This window comes from Mizuhopecten yessoensis, unplaced genomic scaffold (assembly GCF_002113885.1).
Source record: "Mizuhopecten yessoensis strain PY_sf001 unplaced genomic scaffold, ASM211388v2 scaffold11059, whole genome shotgun sequence".
In the NCBI taxonomy this organism is placed as follows: Eukaryota; Metazoa; Mollusca; class Bivalvia; order Pectinida; family Pectinidae; genus Mizuhopecten; species Mizuhopecten yessoensis.
In genome coordinates this window covers 1,086,395-1,107,987 of record NW_018408858.1, presented here as the reverse complement: position 1 = coordinate 1,107,987, position 21,593 = coordinate 1,086,395, and the positions used below count along the sequence as shown (strand labels likewise).

General features: G+C 34.2%; 1 protein-coding gene across 2 annotated transcripts in view; it reads left to right on the top strand.

The window, feature by feature from the left end:
* Window positions 1-15,907, top strand: part of LOC110465190 (wnt inhibitory factor 1-like) — a 64,053-nt gene extending 48,146 nt beyond the window's left edge. Inside the window, exons 7-12 of one of the 2 annotated variants that reach the window (XM_021520850.1) lie at window positions 135-230; window positions 1,643-1,738; window positions 5,714-5,809; window positions 6,207-6,302; window positions 11,691-11,831; window positions 13,492-15,907. In XM_021520850.1, the coding sequence (XP_021376525.1) occupies window positions 135-230; window positions 1,643-1,738; window positions 5,714-5,809; window positions 6,207-6,302; window positions 11,691-11,831; window positions 13,492-13,613 (647 nt within the window). In that variant the 3' untranslated portion in view covers window positions 13,614-15,907. The remainder of the gene's footprint in view (window positions 1-134; window positions 231-1,642; window positions 1,739-5,713; window positions 5,810-6,206; window positions 6,303-11,690; window positions 11,832-13,491) is intronic. The other variant, XM_021520851.1, reaches the window with a different exon arrangement.
* Window positions 15,908-21,593: the final 5,686 nt, after the last annotated feature.

The following is a 21,593-nucleotide window of genomic DNA, read 5'->3' as shown; positions in this document are numbered from 1 at the left end:
TTATTCTGCATCAAAAAAGAGCATCGATAAAGATAACTTTATTAATAAGGAGGAAATATGTAGTTTCCTTTTAAACTAATATTTATATTTTTACTTATTTCCTTATAATAATGCTGCCCTATGATATGTTTTAGCGATGTGCCAGAACGGCTGTGACAACAATGGGACCTGTATGTCGGAGGACGTTTGTATCTGTCCGGACGGCTTCTCAGGCAAACGTTGTGAACGGGGTAGGTCATGAACAGAGTGAAGATATTATACAATAAGCTATTAGTTTGTTTTTATTGATGTCCCAAAGGTTTGTGTATTATAGTGTAGTGTGATACAACAAGGAATAAATTTGTTTTTATTGACGCCGGGATAGATTTTAAATGGTAAATACTTGAAAATATGTTTCTTAAGAACCATTTCCAGTTTATTTGTATTAATGACGATCGTACACTGACATGGATGTTACAGTATTATGACATAGATGTTACAGTATCATGACATAGACGTTACAGTATTATGACATATACGTTACATTATTATGACATAGATGTTACAGTATCATGACATAGACGTTACAGTATTATGACATAGATGTTACAGTTTTATGACATGGACGTTAAAGTATTATGACATAGATGTTACAGTATAATGACATGGACGTTAAAGTATTATGACATAGATGTTACAGTATCATGACATAGACGTTAAAGTATTATGACATAGACGTTACAGTATTATGACATAGATGTTACAGTATAATGACATATACGTTACATTATTATGACATAAATGTTACAGTATCATGACATAGACGTTACAGTATTATGACATAGATGTTACAGAATCATGACATAGACGTTAAAGTATTATGAGATAGACGTTACAGTATTATGACATAGATGTTACAGAATCATGACATAGACGTTAAAGTATTATGACATAGACGTTACAGTATTATGACATAGATGTTACAGTATCATGACATAAACGTTACAGTATTATGACATATACGTTACAGTATTATATCCTATTTGTTACATTATAATGAGATAGACGTTACAGTATTATGACATAGATGTCACAGCATTATCTCTATCCTGGAGCTAAATTTAACCATAAGTACTCAGCCAAAGATAAAACATATGATTTAAATCAGTATTAGAAGGGTTTTTTTTAACCAAAAAAGATCATAAGGTCCTTCAATTTCACATCACAATTTTCTAGTAATTCGAGTAACATAATCGCCCCTAACTACCCAACTACATGATCGTTCGAGGCGACTAATGAAGGTTTCCTTTCACTACCCTGATTATTTTGTGCTCAATGTTTGGGGACATCGAGGAAACCAAAATTAGTTTTTAGCATCCATTACAAAACCTGTCTTTCGTTCATTTTCTTCCTATTAATTTCACTTGTGCATCTGTTTTTGCACAAGTAAAGATTACCATTTTGTCTGTTTTGGGGTCTTGTGTTTTACCTACAGTCTTGTTGGACATGTATATAATATACATAAATATATTTATTCATACCGATGCATGGAAAAGGAGTTACCTACATGAGTATATTTAAACGGTTATAAATGCTTGATTTGTTTTCTAGTTATAAAACAAACAAACAAACGGTGTGTGCATTATTGTTATGTCTATTGTAGCTCTGTGCAAACAGCCCTGTCAAAACGGAGGACGCTGTATACAGGAGGATGTGTGCTGGTGTACTAGCGGTTTCTATGGAGAAGCCTGTAGATTCAGTAAGATATTCTACTCATAATATCAAAATTACATTAAAACTACTCAAACCTGCTCAGAAGGAAATAGTTGAGAACATCGTATACATTTCAGTGTCATAAAATATTTGTGAAATAATTAAAGTCTTACAATAGCAAGTGTAGTTTTTACTAGGTGACAATGGAAAGAGTTAAATTGAAAACATTTTAAGTTATTATTTATAACAGACTGTTGAGGAAATCAAGTACATTGTATATGAAATCAGTCCTTGTGTTATAATATTGTTGCCAATTGATTGTATATAAAATCAGTGTTCTGAGACTAACAACATTTTGGTTTTGTGGATGAATGGAAGAAAAGAAAACGATTGATAAGTTGTATCGCAAAAACGATGTCATTGAAAGCATTATGTTAACCATTTCACCCCTATGTAACTTTAGTAGACTCTGCCATACATTGATCTGGATGAGTCCATTATGGTCTACAGTGTTGAAAGGGTTAAAGACGCATATCGCCTTGTGTAGTGCTTCGAGTGATCAATACAATGCTTGGTCTTTAGACTAGGTAGAATAGCTAGATATGTGTACGTTGTATCTTCAATAGTGTATTGGCATATGTATAGATACATTATTTATTTTAATGAATTGAAGATTATAGAAACACAAAATATATTTAATAAATGAAATATTTAGGTAAGAATGTCATAATACGTTTTATTTTTGACATGACTAGGTACTTCCATAAAGAAATACATTACAATATACACTTTATCGGATGGTACATGCCACGTCTTACATTCCTGTTGAGGATATTTGTCGTCATTCGTCCATGTGACCTTGTATGCTCCATACGTCACTATAGATCAGCTACGCCCACGATAAACATTTGTTTTGGGAGCTAATATATCATTTTGAAATCTTATTTTAGAAATAGTTTAATTATAAAGACTTAAATCAACAAACGCAATGTCAATGTTATACAGTGAGTACTTGACGTATTGTCAATTTACGTCACGTGCTTGCGTTCCGGGGTGAGATTTATCTGTATCGATTTCGAACACCTGCTAACTTTATCACTGTCACGTGACCAGGGAACGTGACGCTATGCTGTTGACACGTGTAATGTCGTCACCTTTATCGTAGCCTGGATGCATGTTCTAACATTTCGTATAAAATATTCGAATGTAATTTCTTTTTTTTTTTTTTCAAATGTGTCGTTTTTCATAAGAAATGTCAAAGTAGCATTGCTAAAATAAAACTATATTTAAATGTGGTGAAACAAAAATAAATCAAAACTCATATTCAAGATTTTATACATTACTGTTCAATAACTTTCATTCTCGCTTTTTTCTGTTATTGTATTTGTCGAGGTAAATCCGAAAATTTCTACACACCGTGAATATGTTTGATAAAGATACATATCAGACTTAAAAACCTCGAAGCAGCAAGCATACAACATTTTGCAAATTTGTGTTTTTACACATAGATTAAAACAAATCGCACTTCAGAACATCACAGCTATATGCAATATGTTGACTTGAATGCGCTCGATAAAACTATATACGATAGTTGTAAAGCTGTAGACATTTTCGAATATAATTCGTATGTCAAAAGTTAATCAATTTATTACCCATTATCTAAAGAGGTGGTATTGGATCAGGTCATTTCGTGGTATAATTTTGAAAATTGCAGATTTATATCTGCCTGGTTTTAACCATTTCTGGGATTAAGGCGTACATGTGCCACAGCCGCTATACGGATAACACATGTACGTTATAGCAGTGTAATTATGTTCAGAACCTTTTCAAACACCAGAAGGAATTTAGAGTATGCTATCACGAGTAGACTGTAGAATGTACCGTTCATTGAGTAAAAAAAGGTAGCAGACCATCCACGCTATCAGGTATAGCAAACTATGAAACCAGAAGGAGCCAAACGAGTACTAATTTAGTTTATAATATTCAAAATATAGCATTTCAACAATCTGCGTGTAAACTACATTGTGTCACTCGTTTTTACATGATACTTTGTCACTTTCAATCAACTAATATTAGGATATTTCTATTTAGAAAGTCTTTCTGCGACGAGAAAAGAACTGTAAGGAGAACATGACTTTCTATAATTTAAACGGTATAGTTCTACACTGTATTTTAAAATACTTTTGAAAATTTAGGTTACTTTTGCTTCAATCAGTCAAATGTTTCAAATTATGCTCATATTTAATATAAATGAACCGATATTCCATGATTTGTAATTAGGATGTAGGCATAGAAAATAATTGTATTTACTATAGAGACACATTCGTTCACTTTCGTCCAAGATTCATTTTAACCATAGATGTGTTTCTCGTTATAAATGATTAAAAAATAGAAGACGAAAATGGATTATGTTTCAAGTCTTCTGGCTTAAAAGAAACCTCCACGCACACTAACGTGTTTACGGTGTTCGTAGTGGTTTCGTTGAAGACGAAATACCATAAAGTGTTTCAAATTGAGATCATTTGATAATAAGCAGCTGCCGTTTATGTACTAATCAACTTCATCATTTCCAACGTAATAGAATATGCGGCAATGATCATATTATAAAAACTCGGCAGCCCTCGATGAATTTAAACGTTGTAATTTGTGTTCAATAAATGTTATGAAATTGATAACGAAGCACTCCAGTCACCCCACAGTTGAGATGATACAGAGACCTCAAGTGCCTACTACAAGGCGGATTTTATTGCACCGGTTTACGACTCTTACTTGTTTTACAGCCTCCAAACATATGTCATACCTTTGAATTAATAAAATGCTTCTCTTGACTACATCCTCTACTGATTCATTTCATATGATGATGTTTTAAGTATACTATTTCCATTTGCCTCTGGGAAAACCCCTGAAAGCATGTAAAGGTGAAAGTCGTTAAAAATAACAAAAATATGCTGTGCAATGTTTACACACAAATATTTTAATTCTACAGCTCACAAGCTGTACATACTTTCGTAATGTGTTGAATACAAAATGCACGAGAATTGTGTGCATATTGTAAAGTGAAATTGTTCACATGTAGAAATGTTCAAATGTTCACTGTTCAATCTATTCTGTCTTTTCGTATTGCAGAGTTATCTTCTCTTGTGAGCAGGTATTGCTTGTTACGTCATTGGTTTGTGAGAGTAACGTCATCAATTTTTGAGAGAACGACGTAATTGTCTCACACAATCCAATGACGTATCAATCAATACCTGCTCACAAGAAAAGATAACTCTGCAATACGCAAAGACGCAATTGGCGTTGTAGAAATTCTCGTGTGAATAATTCTGCTGCTGTACATTACTGTGTCAATATTTTTATACTGATTTAGAAAAGCAGAGTCAGCTAAAAGGCCACTTGTATACTACTGTATGCAAGCACAGATAAATGTTGAATAAGAAAGTATCACTAGTTTTGTTGCAATTCACAACACATGTGAAGAGTATCAAACATCATTTATTTTGAAGGGCTTTTATTCACACTACTCAAATATAATTGATATAATATGCTTTTGCTAAATGTGATACTAAAAACTAAAATGCGTTTGTGAGAAGGTTTGTTTATTCTGTTGTTGAGTACATGTGAAGTTTTCTGTGACATTGTACGGCTGTAACAACAACAGTTTGTACTGGTCTTTAGTTATGTACGGTGTGACCCCGATATGCATGCCACCAGTTCAGTGTTATCTGCCTCTAATTCTAACTTAACTTTACTTCCTAGCGTTGATTACAATTAACCAACATTGATAAATTCTCTAAAACAGTCTCTTCTGCAGATTGCTGCATAACACATAACATGATTTGTTTCCAAATAATTCCGATTTTAGCACGAGACATGCCAGTAACTGTGTAAAGGATTGTTTAATACATTTTATTTCGATTTTTGTTTTTTTCAATTCTAATTATTCTAAAACATAACTAAGAATAACTTTTTGGTACTAACTATAGAGTAAAGTACTAAAATGAGAAATATTTTCGTATTGCAGGCAAATGTAAACCCCAATGCGAAAATGGTGGCGTGTGTATTGGGGTAAACGAGTGTCAATGCCCGGCAGCGTTTACGGGTGACTTGTGTGAAAAACGTGAGTCACCTAAACTCTTTACTGATACATTTAATACCGTGAAATAAACATTAATCGATTAGAGTAGAATCATAATCATACGTACGCTTCAGGTGGTGGCTTAGATCAGTCATAACAGATCTAGGAAAGAGTTGTCCAACATGGAAATGATAATGCTTTTAGTAATAAAGACAATAATATTTTTTTGTTATTTTCAGGATGTTTTGGTTTATTGCAAATTTGCCCGTCCTTTTTACTACGTCATCACATGCTGAAACAGCTGTATATTTTATCAGATATACATAAACCATTAAACTTGTCGTTCATATTGGTGTAGTTAGCTAGCTTGGCGATATCAGGATGTAGTCACTGTAATTGTCATGACCTATTTACCATTTTCTTCTTGCTCCATCAACAGGTAGATGTAAGCCTACCTGTCGACACGGAGGATTATGCATAGGCGACAACAGATGTCGCTGTCCAGTTGGATTCTCCGGTTCTGTGTGTGAAAAACGTAAGCAATTTTATCGCATTGGTTTATCAAAGATTAATGATTGCGTTTGTCTAAGAGCAGTGACATGATTCATTCTGAGGAATATTTCCAGAATTGGAGTGTCTGTATACTACACATCACTACAACTGAGCTGTTGATATATTAGCACAACTGAAAGTTCCTCAAACAATTCGTTGGTAGAATAATTGCAAAGAGAAACGTTCGCAAACATGAAGTGATTCATAAATTTGCCGATTTTACTGGTTGCTTGATGTAAAGATATCACTTAATCTTGGCACCGTTCACAAACATTCAAATCATCCCGATTAAGTTCAGTTTTTGTAACATACGTGAAGAAAATTATTCACAATATTGAAATTATTGCATTATCATCGCATTGATTTTGATTATTTTGACGAATATTTGTATATAGATTACATTTGCAAACTAACTTAAGAGGCATATTATATCGAAATGAGGCCGAGTACATCAGAATTACTTCATTCGCATTCATACTATTACATATTATCATTAATTTAATTTTCTGCTTAAGATGTTTTTCCAAATATTTTCATCAACTCAAAATAAAACCAAAAAATCTTTTTCAAATGTCTCAAAAAAAAGCACGCGTTAACGATAGACGGGACAAAGGTTCGGGCTTCTCTCGTGTATATCGAATGTTTTGTTCGGGTATGTCAGGTATGTTAGTGAAATATCTCTACATTCCTCTGTATGATTGGAGATTAACTTTTATGCATGACAGCTCCATGACAGAAATAGATATGTCCTATCAAATTATGCACATTTCTTCATCTTTTCGGTGACGCCTTTCTCCACTAACACTTAACATATGTAAACTGGTGTGCAGGCAGCTCCTCATTGCAGACCACCGCTGTTGCTTTGTACCTCTCACGGGATTATTTATTACGAAAGAACAAGATGTTAGCGGTATGTGTGTAAAAGAAGATGCATTTTGTCTCGCGCTTTGATGTGCAACAAGCACCGTTCGCTTGTTTTCACTGATCCACGGCCATTGTATATTATTTCACCGTTGGGCCATGACCTAGTGTAGACGTGATAATCAGCAAACTAGAGGTTTCAGACATACACACATACTTCACCAAGTGGTAGAGCTACAGGGCGACCTTTCGCTGTTATACCAATGGTATAGTATTAACCCATACAGCTATGAATAGGCGTTATGTATTAGCAAGATTGTCTTTATTGTATTACGGTAGCTATGTGACTGCGGATAGTGTAATTACCACGCACAATTATGAACAGACGGCTCTATAAATCAGGAAGATTGCCTTTCCTACACCTTACTGATAATATGATGGAGCATATATATATGTCTAGGTTAATAGTACTACATAAAACAATACAAAATAGGTTATGCATTAGTTCCGCTGTATTTACATGCAAGAAATGGCAAAACAAGAACATGTTGAATTCGATTAATGTTTAGAGTGCGTCATATATATTATTTCAGTCATTCAAAAAGAATCAGCTACTTGAAATCCAAAAAGATGACAAAAAATAGGTCTATATTTTGACCCTCATCTCCAAACCACACTCAATAACCTGCATAATAGATATATAGTTATGTTTGCCGATAAGGCATCTTATAACATAACTTTATCCTTTTCTGCATAACGAAATAACCATGGAAACTCTACCCGTATAACTGATATTTTGTAGAGAAAAAAATACATTGTACTAGTTAATCACACTACTGTTTTTGTAACAACGGAAATATGAATATATGGTTTTGAATTATTTTGCTGCATTTTTTCTGGAAAACATCACAGAATCGATATTGATATAAACTAACGATGAAATTGTGAAAATGATTGCGTGCCTGGTCGAAAATATCTTTATTGAGCTCGATGGTAAGAGTTTCCTGTAGACTGTAGGCATTCCTTTAGGTTCAAATTTTGCCTTCTGTTGGCTAACACCTGTTTGCTTTCATATGAGAGTGAATTCATGTATGAGGTAATCAGAATTGGGAACAATAACTTTAAATTCTTTTTTTTTTCATTCTTCCATGATCATGTCCATTGACAAGTGTGATAATCGCTATTATGATCTCACTGGGAAATATGCTGCTTTCTTGTGTGATATAAATGTCGATGTTTTTATTATGCTCATAAGTGTGCTTTGTTGTTTGTTGTTACAACCTCCCTTCTCGCTTTGCAGACGTGGCATTATCTTTACCTGACTTTGATTTTCATGACGATTGTCGTCGATGAAGCAAAAGTCTCTTTTGAGATCTGCTGAAACCAAATTCCATTCATTCCACCTTCGAGTATACAAGATTAGATAAGATATTTGGATAATTGCGTGGTGGATAAAATAACAAAGCAAGCCATATAATGCTTATCAGAATCCAATACAAACGAAGGAGGTCCATATCCTTATCATCAATGGTATTCGAATATATTGTAACTCATGAGCTAGTATTTAAAAAATTAGAAAATTATTTTGTTTGGTTATCGATCAAGCTTAGTTCTTTTTGCGAGCAGAAAAAAAGTTGAAGTGTTTGCAGACATAGATAAAACAATAGATTCTTTGACTACCGACACAACTACATACCCATCAGGCAGATCGGTAAATGTGTGTTTTTTTGTACATTGGGGTCAAGGACCAAGGAGCTTAGCCACTGTGTTATTAGTTATGATATTTGCCATGTATATTAATTTCTGCAACTTAACTGGAAATACTTTTAAATTGTTCTTAGTAAATATGGGTCCCGCGGTCTCTAATATGTCACAGTATGAATAACTATGACATAATAATAAAGCTACTCTTATCAAGACATGTATGCAGTAAAAAAAGTAGAGGGACTCTCTACCATATCGACATTTCTTGTAAACCAGTTAAACAGGAAACATCGAATTTCCCAAACAAATAATATAAGGCTCTTTCATGCACAGGAGTGTAGGATAGGGTTTAGCCAAATTCGAAAATCCCGAGGGTGGAATTTGCCTATCCTTCACCCTTGGACATGAAAGAGCATTTTTCTCTCATTCCAACCACCAAAATAATCTCAGAAACTATGTAAATGTGTTTGGACTGGCCACCATTTTTAATATTTCAATTTTCCCCCAGAACTTTTTAGACGAAAACGAATTAGCCAGCCATATTTAGCATATTCCATATTTGCAAACAATATCTGAGCAGAAAAATTAATCACATCTTTTTAACGTGTACGGTAAATATATCGTAACAGGTTTTAATTTCATTACGTCGCCTTTTCCGCATTACGGCATCGGAGAGTTCCAATTCGTGACGTCACGTCATTGTTGAGCCATTGTTACGTCACGTCACGTGAAATGGGGTGCAAGATAAAACTTTCCTACACTCCCTTCTTACCCTGGACAGCTCCATATTACACAAAGGGAAATGAGAGAAAAGAGTATCTGTTTCTTTATCTTTGCATAATCTTGTCTCTATTAGGTTTAGCAACATAAGAATTTGACTTTGAACTTTGAACTATGTGTAAATGAGTATCAATATTTTGTAATAGAGAATGTCATTAATTACTCGTGTGTAGTGCATGTCACATTGCTTGTCATCCGGTCTAAAATAAACGACGGTTAGAGCGTTGAGGAGTGGGTAATTTGGCCGAGGTTTATTAATATTTACCTCATTCATGTCCGTTTGATCGTGGGAACATTATTTAAATAGTTTTAACTCTTACATGTGAGGCTTTTACTTTCTATGTTAAATTGAAGATATTATACATTTTTCAACATGTTATTGTAATCAAACCTTAATTATTGTTTCTGTATGGTAACAGACACCTTTCATAACAAAGAACTAATACAAACGTGTCTGCTTAAAATTTTGTTTCATTTCTCCGTGTCGAGGTAGAAAAATATGTAAAATAAAATTGATGTAACTTTCAAAAGTGAAGTTGCTCTAGAATAGAAAAGTAAGCATTATTTATTGCTAACGATAAGGTTACAAAAGTAGACTTATCATAAACATGACTGATATATATCAACTTTATTGATTATAATGTGTCCTGTTATTAATAAAGTATAGAAGTCCATAATTATAAAAGGCGAGAACTCCAATCAATATTTTGCAAAACTCTTACCTAATCTTCTAATCTCAGGCTCATATATTATTATATGCGTTCTGTCGAGATATTTTAAATACGCTACATCGAGACTTTCAAGATATTCTTAAACATTATAGCCTTAATTATTGATATTTATCAAGAAGATTGATAGTTAAGCTATAGATAAGATGTTTGAATCTGGTTTAAGTGTAATATTGAAAAAGGATATATTCTTCCAATGTTTGCAATTACGATTTTTTTGGACCAGTTTTTTGTGCTCCATTTTCACTAATATATTCTAATGATATTTAAATCGAAAATATTTTTATCATTTACACCGGAAACAAAACCTCATATCCTGAAAATCAAAATAATTATAATCAGATTACAAACACAAAATAACTGCATCGCTACACATATATTTGAAAATATTGATGTTTTGAAAATTTGACTTGATAAATATTTGATAGTTAAACTTATGAAGCTAGGCAAAACAAAGAACGCTTGTACTTGAGAAGACGTACCAAAGCAAACTTTATTTACAAGTACATATGTACACATCGTTAAAAAGTTAAATGTTACTTTGATATCCGTTTTCTTAGAGACCTTTAACTTCCCAAACAAATGTTGTATTGAAGGTTTGCAACACCTTTTGATTGTTTTCTTTTTGTCTTTTATTGTAACTGAGATGTTATCAATTACTTGCCCTAAGGGGTCTATTTTCTATATGTGTGTCTCAATATATAGTGCTATGGTGTTTCTGAGCAATAAACGTATTTCTTTTCATGAAGGCACATGATGCAACTGATGTGTTAGAAGTATTCTTCTAAACAGATCATCTGTAATATCTTCTCAAGCATTGCCTTTATCATTTTTATTTGAATGCATGGAATCAACAATATGACCTGTCCAAATAAGTCTTATGATATAAACATACGACACAACAGGCGAGTGCACCAATACAATTTGGTATTTGATACAGTATGCTTAAAATGAATTACACTGCATCATGTAGCTGTTTGTCTATCTAGGACTCATTGGTGATGTAAGGGGCCAAAAGAGGGGAAATCCAAATTGATGCAAAATGCTTAACAAATGAATTACACTGCACCATACAGTTGTTAAGAACTTATCGGTGACATTAGGGGCTAAAAGAGGTGGACTTTCAAATTGGTCTAAACTTCTTTTAAAACAGAAGGGGAGGTGCAGACAAACCTGAAATAGAATAAAAACAAATATTAAGTTGTATAGACAAGAACCTCAACTAGACCTTACTATATACATGTATAAACTCTTAACAATATTATACAACCTGATGTTCTGATTCATTGTGTCTTCAGGTGAAAAACGTGATAAGAGGAGCAACAAACACAAAAAGAGAAGGAAAAACAGAAAAAAGGGAAGGAAGAAAAAGAAAAATCCCAAGAAAAGACGACGACATAAAAAGATTAAGAGGAGAAAGGAAAAGGCAAAGAAAAATAGTAAGATTAGATTTTAAAAAGCATGTAAGGGTTTTTAGAGAACATCATTCAATTGATTTTACTACTTGTAAATCCGACATCACTTTATTTAATTGATGTGTCATGTTTTGTACATTTATTTATAGCGGACTTTTTTCTGATAACAATGTGTTCGGACTAACATTTTAATATGTTTTGTTTAAGAACCAAAGATTCATTATCTTCAATATTTTATCCAAACCAATTCTGATAATAAATCATTATTCATATTTGGCGATTAATTAATATTTATTATTTAATTAACGTCAACGATTGATCATGGGCTATTTGTAAACATTGTGATGAAAACAATGGTCTACAATGGGCATGCTATTATATTTGGCACCTTTATAGTGTATACAATTAATTTCATTGATATTCTTAATCACCGATAAGTTTAACCTATGTACTAGTTTTACAGTATATATGGAAGTTCTTGAACGAACAAATTCATATCCAGCCGTAACCCAACATCTTTCCTTAAGGATGTACTCTTATGAGGTTTCAATCACGTTCAAGTCTCGTTTTGTTCTCGTGTAACTGGTTTTTGTTATATTTAAACAGTTATGATCAGTTTTAATAGCAAACACGCAGCTGAAAAATGCGTCAAAAACTAGATGCCTGTTGTTTGTAGAATTCTTTTTTACAAGGATTTTAAAGAAATGACCTATTTTGCGCCATTTTCAAAATGTGTATTCTTGCGCTTCACCAAAGACCAAAATTTCACCTTTTTGACACTAGGTTGCTCACTTCAATTGTCATTATGTCGCCATTTTCAGGTTCAATTTTGCTGTGCAATTTAATTGTTTTTAATTATGATGAAAACAATATGCAACAAAGTGGAAAATGACATGATTGGTATTTTTCACACGTTTAGCGTAACTGAAGCACTTCGATTTTTGACCCCGAAAAGGTTGAAAAGTAGCACAAGTAATAATGGGACAAAAAAAACCCACACGGACCCCCCATTTTTGTTTTAGAAAAAGGAACCAATTTTATTTTTATTCATTAAATATTTTAAAAAAAAGTTTTAGTAACAGAATTTCTATATTATTTTTCTTTAAAAATAAGGGTTATGGGTAACTCTTCTTTTCTGAGCTAAAATATAATAATGTTAAGAAATTTTATTATTTGACTTATTTTTATCAATTCTGCAAACATTCATACATATCTGATAACACATCTATGAAGATATTGTATGAATTTGTTCTGCAAATGGTCAAAACCAAACAAATCACCTAAAATCACATATTATGTTAAGCTGGTATCTTTGACCGATCATACCACAAAAACGAACCACGGACATATAATTCTGTTTGCTTTTTCTACTATGTCATGACCTCCTTTTTCCAAAAATGTGTATGAGAAAAAAAGTTAAATACAGATAAGTTTTGATTTCACAGATGTGAACATCCTTAATTTGGTTTATTTTGTCACAAATTTACTTCTTATGAAAAAAAAAAAAAACTTATTAAGTGTTAAGTGTATATAATTGTGATCTGTTCATGATAATATATAGCCAGTTGGTATGTCAGTATGCACCATGGTTATATGTTAAAAATCCCAATTTATGCTAACCAAGCACGTCATTATTACAACACAACTAATGCACCTCTTAACCTGATTAATTTATATATTTCAGGACGGAAACAACCTTTATTAGAACAAGTGCGAGCTTTTTATAGAAGGAAAAAGAAGCGTGAAAGACGCGAAAGACTACGAAAAGAAGGTAATAGAAATCGAAAGAAGCAGTTTGTACGGTGATAGCACCTGCCCGCTGGTGTAGACGGATGTTGTGATATGAAGACATACTTCTTGAAGTATACTACTTGATTAATACATGTTTAACCTGCAGCGTGTTGAGCAGATATGAACTTGCTTCTGCTTGTTGAAGCTTGGCAACAAAGGACGCACTTAAGTAAATGGCCGTGTGAATAAATAATTGGAATCTGATATTGAACCATTTCTGATTGTCAAATTCTTGTATTTGGGGACTGTGATTAAATTGGCTTTGCTTGTGGTCGGTGTACAACTTTTTGTTTTCTGATAACACGGATTTGAAGGTAGGGCCGAACTGAAGTTCATAAGAGGAGACGTTATTTCGAATGTGTACCATATTTATAATGTCATACAAACTCATACTTAGATGAAGCATAGCCTCTCATTCATAATTTATTTTGTCGTTTGCTGTGATACAACTACGTCCGTGGAACTGGTGACCTTTATGTTTTCGTGATGGCATTACATTTGTGTGTGGTATGTATGAATGTACATGATAAGTGTTTCAAATAACCCTGTGTATATATGCAAACAGCGTTTTCTTCGGAGCCCATGTTATGGAAAGGATGATGCAGGTTCTGGTGATTACGTAACGCATTATGTTAAATGCGAGATTCGATGTTCCTATAGTATTGCTTCGTTAAAGTACAATTTATCTGAAAGAACTCACCTGGAACGATGCAGACAGATACAAACTTACCGAAACATCACCCGTTATCTCGTGAAATAGTCTGAGAATGACCTCATCTCATACTGAGTGTGTATTAAGAGCGTGTGTCGGCAGAGATTAACTAAACAGTTAGACGTTCATCAAGAAAACTAGACAAGAGGCTGAGAATACTACCGATATGTACATACTGACAAAGGAACTATTTGAATATTTATACGAGGAAACATTTGCATAGTCAAATTTACGAAATATATGAATATTCATAAGTATTTGCTGTTAATGATTTATTTTCGTTAGTGGTTAATTGGTAATGCTATGTGATAACAATCATGTAAGAGTATACACTGTTTTGCTGTCATTAAGTCATTTTTGCAATGTTTATCATTATGGATTCGGAAGAATCGGGTAAATAGAAACAATATGTATAGTGTAATTATGTTAACTTGGTGTAACACAGAAAAAAACATCAAAAACATTTTCCCTCCTTCATTTTGATTGGTAAAGAAAATGGAAATGTTACTATCTGCATTGTTATGTCAATCTTTACAAATGTGAAATACGTTAACAATGAGAATACCCCATTGTGAATTATATCTCTGTTTGATGTTTAATGTTATTAGTCTAAACACTAAAACTATGAACAATGTAATATTTATTATCGTTCTTTTGAGCAAACATAAAAATGTACACGCAAATCAGATTGAAGCGAAATGTGCATTTTAATACCATTTATTTTGGTTGTTCATTATTTGATTGTTTGTTTGAAAACAGTGGTGTAGAGAAAGAAACACATTAAAGGTTGTGAAAATTCAAGCATTGTGCGATACAAATGTATATATAGATACATATTGATTTTTATTTTAGATTTGAAAGTTTGATATTGTTGAATGTCGCCGTTTGTTTAGTTACTTATTTTACAATTATGACGTCTCTGTTGACTAGTTGAATGATTCATTACAGTATGTCCGTGGCGTCTATTTCAAGTGGTTTTTCGTTTTGTAAGACTATGTGATTAAGCATTACTCAACTGCAGAAAAGTAGAACAAATTAGCGATGTTGATTATGTTTGTTTTCATTTTGTTTTACTTTAAGTGTCGTTCTTCTGACCTATTATATTGACAAACTGTAAATATAAACAAAAATGACAGAGCTTTGCACGTTTTAATAGTTAAACGCAAAAACACGTCCAAACGTTAAGAAGTAAATGTTCAGAGTAACTTCAGAAAGGCGCTTTTAAAAACAAAAATTCGACAAAAGTCAATGACACGTCATTTAATGCTATGTACAAAAAGTTAATAACAAAAATACATGTTTCATGAATATCAATTGATTTATTTCAACTTTCTTTAATTTGGAAAAACACATTTAACTAGACTTAGATACAAGTAATGTTTTTTCCCATTTCATCAACGCATTGTCAAAGATGCTGTTGTGATTTGTTATGCTTTCGGTCGATAGTGAATGAGAGATTGACAAATATAATTATTGTATATTTTGAACAATACTAATATATTATTGCCACTCCGACTAATTTAACATTATTCATTTTGAATCGAATGTATGAATCAAATTGTAAATATTTATGGTAATTGTAAAAATAAATTTGAAAATGTTTTACTTGATTGTCAAATCTTTTTATTTTCTTAGCAATTACCTAAGGCTTGTGTTTTACCTCGGAATTTCTGGATAAAATTAAATAGCTGTTGTGTGATAATCTTGAAAACTGGTACAGCGAACACCTTAAGTATAGTACAACTTGCAAAACTGTACAAGAAGGCACCCTCCGAGATCGTTAATATCGACCGATTTATTTATAAACTTTTAACTTTAAAATGAAGTAGGCAGGAACGCTTCATGTCGGATGATATAATATGATTGCCCCATGAAAATATATGTGCGTTTTCACGTGACTGACTCTTTCAATCTTAATCTTAATTTTACAAGGTCACATGTATTGGTGTAACAGCTTGGCAGATTTTCTACAGGTGAAAATCACCCAAACGAAACTTGACCTAGATTTACATACGGGGTGTCGTCAATGAAGCTAAACAGCTTACCCTTCTAGGGCACCTATTTTGTTTTTCTAATTGTGTTTCTTTCAAGGTTCTATGCAAACTTTTCCCCGTTGTTCATAGGTACAATTGTGACCTAGGTTTCAGAGATTCTTTTAGTCATATACCCTTATCTAACATTATTGCCAATGCTATCTGCTATCATTAACATTTTTTGTACATCATATACCCTTATATTTACATTAGTGCCCATCCTATCCGCTATCACATCATATACCTTTATATTTACATTAGTGCCCATCCTATCCGCTATCACATCATATACCCTTATATTAACATTATGGCCCATCCCATCCGCTATTATTATTATTGTAGTACATCATATGCCCTTATATTAACATTATGGCCTATCATATATACTATCATTAACATTGAAGTACATCATATAAGCCTCATTTTAACATTAAGGCCTGTCCCACCCGCTAACATTAACATTGCGGTCCATCCTTTCTTAGTGGCATACTCTCTAACTGTTTCACTCTGTCCTCTATCAATTCGTGTGGCTCATCCTCTTCTCTTTTTACGATTCACAATCTCTTATAATATATCTTTATTGAAAAATCTCTTAACTACGACACATAATATCTCTTTATATTCTCTCTCATCCACTTGTGTCCTCGAGGTTTTCTGTTGTTAGATTACGTGTCTCCCGTATCCATTGCCTGAAATGCCAGTGTGGTAGCACTTTGAAACGTACAAATGATCCCATTATCAATAATTTAACCATAGCTTTGGCGAAGACATTAAGTCCCTATCTTGTACATTCAGATCATCCGAGAGGGATTAGAATCTTCAACATTTACAATGCGCTAACTTTACAGTCAGAAGAATGCTGTAGAAATACTACTGTGGCAATTAATATGACATCCTTTTATTTTTTTATTTTTAAACTTTATTAATTTTACAACAATCGTGAAACAAGTTCTATCAACTTATATAAATCATTCTTGTTGGCCCGGATGTAAGCGCGAAGGGAGTGGTGTATTAATGCGAAAGAAAACTGGAGTCCCAGGAAAACCCCACGTGGTCAGGCAGGTGACCCCATTCTTTTTTCATGTCCGATGGGGGAGAACCGAAACCATGCCGCCGTTGGTGAATAGCGAGTGCGTTATCCACTGCGCCATCGCGACCATCGTATCGTTTGATTGATACACACATTATACTAGTAATCAACCGATTGTTTGGTAATTCGATAAGGACATACCCTGTACCACATATATCCCTCTGTTGAAAGCTGACTGTGTATGAAGCTGACTTTATAAACGGGCCTTTATGAAATAAAATATGGTTATTGACCGATAATTTATTATATTAATCGCTCTTATTGTCCCTAGAAGGAGCGTGCAAAAGTCTTAATTGGGAAAACCTGAGTACCCAGAGAAAACATACATGTAATAGTTTTTTCACGTCCAACCGGGAATCGAACCCTAGCCGTTTTGGTGAAAGACGATGCGCTATCCACTACGACATCTGACCCGAATCGTATTTGAGATCCAGATACATGTATATGTTGTTGTTTTTTAACTTGAAAAACAATAATTTGGAGAACTACTCGGAACGCATTCATCCTTCATCCCATTGTACGGTTCCGATCCTGGCCTGATTACCACCTACGAAATTTTAGCGTTTACCTAGATTGAGACTTTTTCATATAGCACCTTCATAATTTACATGATTCAACGTTTGCTACATATCGAAATGTCTCGTTAGAAAATAAGGTCAGCCAATATTATTGTTGTTTCAAGGGTATGCTTTGCAAAGAATTTTCATTAAAACAAGGAGATCGCACATTCTATAATGTGTATTTTACCTTGATGTATTCCGTCTTTGCGTATTGCAGAGTTATCTTCTCTTGTGAGCAGGTATTGATTGTAACGTCATTGGTTTGTGTAAGAAAATTAAGTCCTTTTCTCAAAAATTGATGACGTTTCTCTCACAAACCAATGACGTAACAATCAATACCTGCTCACAAGAGAAGATAACTCTGCAATACGCGAAGACGGAATAGCTGCACACATGAAATATTTACAAATATTGTAATATGGACAGTTTTGCTGCAGCATCAATCTAAGTGTTAGTGTTAGAATACAAGCAAAGTAAGTTGGCAGCATGTAACGAAACATGGTGTAAATTATCTATGTACAATGGTATAGAACTGAGTTAGCAGGCACACTAACTATACGTGACAATTATATGCCATCGGTTTATCTTTACTCAGATTATAGAGATTCCATAATTGCGTTGGAACGTTCCTCATTCCTATGATAAAATGGATAAAAAAGTTCATAGGTATTTAAAACTTGTCAATCGACAACATAAGAGAATCAGAAACATATCCATTACTAACATTAACTTACCTAGCTTGTATTTACAAAAGTATACTTAATAGTAAAGGAATTGTTGAAGTGACGTCAAACATCTTTTATTTGGCATTCAAAAAATGTGTATATTATTTGATATAATAAGAGGGAAGTGAGGGCAAGAAAATCTCTTACGATTCAATACATAGACTGTGCACTTAAATATTTCGGTTTACGACATGACAGCCTCTCGGTCGTGTTCTGATATTAACTACTTTCTGTTTCTCCATACTGCGTTGCTATTTCCACTGAATTTAAAGACGTAGGTTATCTGATGCTAGATACCACAGGTGGTTTATCATCTTGTTTTGATATTTTTGACAAAAATAAACATTTGGAAAAGTGACCCTCTCGGCTGACTGATTGTGAATGATAGCAACGTACGTACCAGATGTATTGCATCATATCAATGTAAGGTTGTTTTTTCTGATACTTCTGTACCATTCATTTTTTCTAACATATAAAATGTTAGCTTCAGTAGCCTTGACTGGTATCGGCTTGGTTAGGCTGACTCTTCCTCCCCTGTGTAATGGGTGGCGAGAGGTCATTAGCTGTGGGTCTGTCAGATTTTACCAGATTTCTAAACAGATAACATGGTCAATTTATTTCATGTACGGTAGCCCTGGATCTGCTATCTTATCTAGGACTCTGTATAGATATTCCAGCTTCTCGGATGCCCTTCCGATTTTAAAGGTTACCAGTCTATCAGAAGAGCGATATATACAAGTAGGGTTCTGAACATATATTAATTAACTAATTCTCACGTGAAAACTGACAATGACGGAAGTAATGATTTCATTACTCGTTCACTGTAATTACAATAATACGAAGATTAAAGTTCACTTATGTAAAATCTTAATGTTGCAAGAATTAATTCAATTAAATATATTTCTTGCTTTTGTAAGATAAGCTAGATAAACTCTATGAAATGTTAACTAGTATATCTTCTATTAAAGTTGTTTGTAAAACCAATCTCACCACAGGGGTATATCAGCCAGTATTTAAACCAATCTCACCACAGGGGTATATCAGCCAGTACTAAATCAATCTCACCATAGAGTTATATCAGCCAGTACTAAAACCAATCTCACCACAGGGGTATATCAGCCAGTACTAAAACCAATCTCACCACTGGGGTATATCAGCCAGTACTCAAACCAATCTCACCATAGCGGTATATCAGCCAGTACTAAAACCAATCTCACCACAGAGGTATATCAGCCAGTTTTCAAACGAATCTAACCACAGGGGTATATCAGCCAGTACTAAAACCAATCTCACCAAAAGGGTATATCAGCTGGTACTAAAACCAATCTCACCACAGGGGTATACCAGCCAGTACTAAATCAATCTCACCACAGAAGTATATAACCGAATCTAACCACAGGGGTATATCAGCCAGTACTAAAACCAATCTCCCCAAAGGGGTATATCAGCCAGTACTAAAACCAATCTCACCAAAGGGGTATATCAGCCAGTACTAAAACCAATCTCACCAAAAGGGTATATCAGCCGGTACTAAAACCAATCTCACCACAGGGGTATATCAGCCAGTACTAAATCAAATCTTACCACAGAGGTATATCAGCCGGTACTAAAACAAATCTCACCACAGGGGTAAACCAGCCAGTACTCAAACCAATCTCACCACAGGGGTATATCAGCCAGTACTAAAACCAATCTCCCCACGGAGGTATATCAGCCAGTACTAAAACCAATATCACCACAGGGGTATATCAGCCAGTACTAAAAACCAATCTCCCCACAGGGGTATATCAGCCAGTACTAAAACCAATCTCACCACAGGGGTACAGTACTAAACCAATCTCACCACAGGGGTATATCAGCCAGTACTAAAAACCAATCTCACCACAGGGGTATATCAGCCAGTACTAATACCAATCTCACCAAAGGGGTATATCAGCCAGTACTAAAACCAATCTCATCACAGGGGTAAATCAGCCAGTACTAACCAATCTCACCAAAGGGGTATACCAGCCAGTACTAAAACCAATCTCACCACAGAGGTATATCAGCGAGTACTAAATCCATCCCACCACAGAGGTATATCAGCTAGTACTAAAACCAATCTCACCACAGAGGTATATCAGCCAGTACTAAAATCAATCTCCCCACAGGGGTTTATCAGCCAGTACTAAAACCAATCTCGCCAAAGGGGTATATCAGCCAGTACCAAAATCAATTTTACCACAGGGGTATATCAGCCAGTACTAAAACCAATCTCACCAAAGGGGTATATCAGCCAGTACCAAAATCAATTTTACCACAGGGGTATATCAGCCAGTACTAAAACCAATCTCACCACAGAGGTATATCAGTCAGTACTAAAACCAATCTCAACACAGAGGTATATCAGCCAGTACTAAAACAAATCTAACCACAGGGGTATATCAGCCAGTACTAAAACCAATCTCACCACAGGGGTATATCAGTCAGTAATAAAACCAATCTCACCACAGGGTTATATCAGTCAGTACTAAAACTAATCTCAGCACAGGGGTATATCAGCCAGTACTCAAACCAATCTAACCACAGGGTTATATCAGCCAGTACTAAAACCAATCTCATCACAGGGGTAGATCAGCCAGTACTAACCAATCTCACCAAAGGGGTATATCAGCCAGTACTAAAACCAATCTCACCACAGGGGTATATCAGCGAGTACTAAATCAATTCCACCACAGAGGTATATCAGCCAGTACTAAAACCAATCTCACCACAGGGGTATATCAGCCAGTACTAAAACCAATCTCACCACTGGGGTATATCAGCCAGTACTAAAACCGATCTCACCACGGAGGTATATCAGCCAGTACTAAAATCAATCTCACCAAAGGGGTAT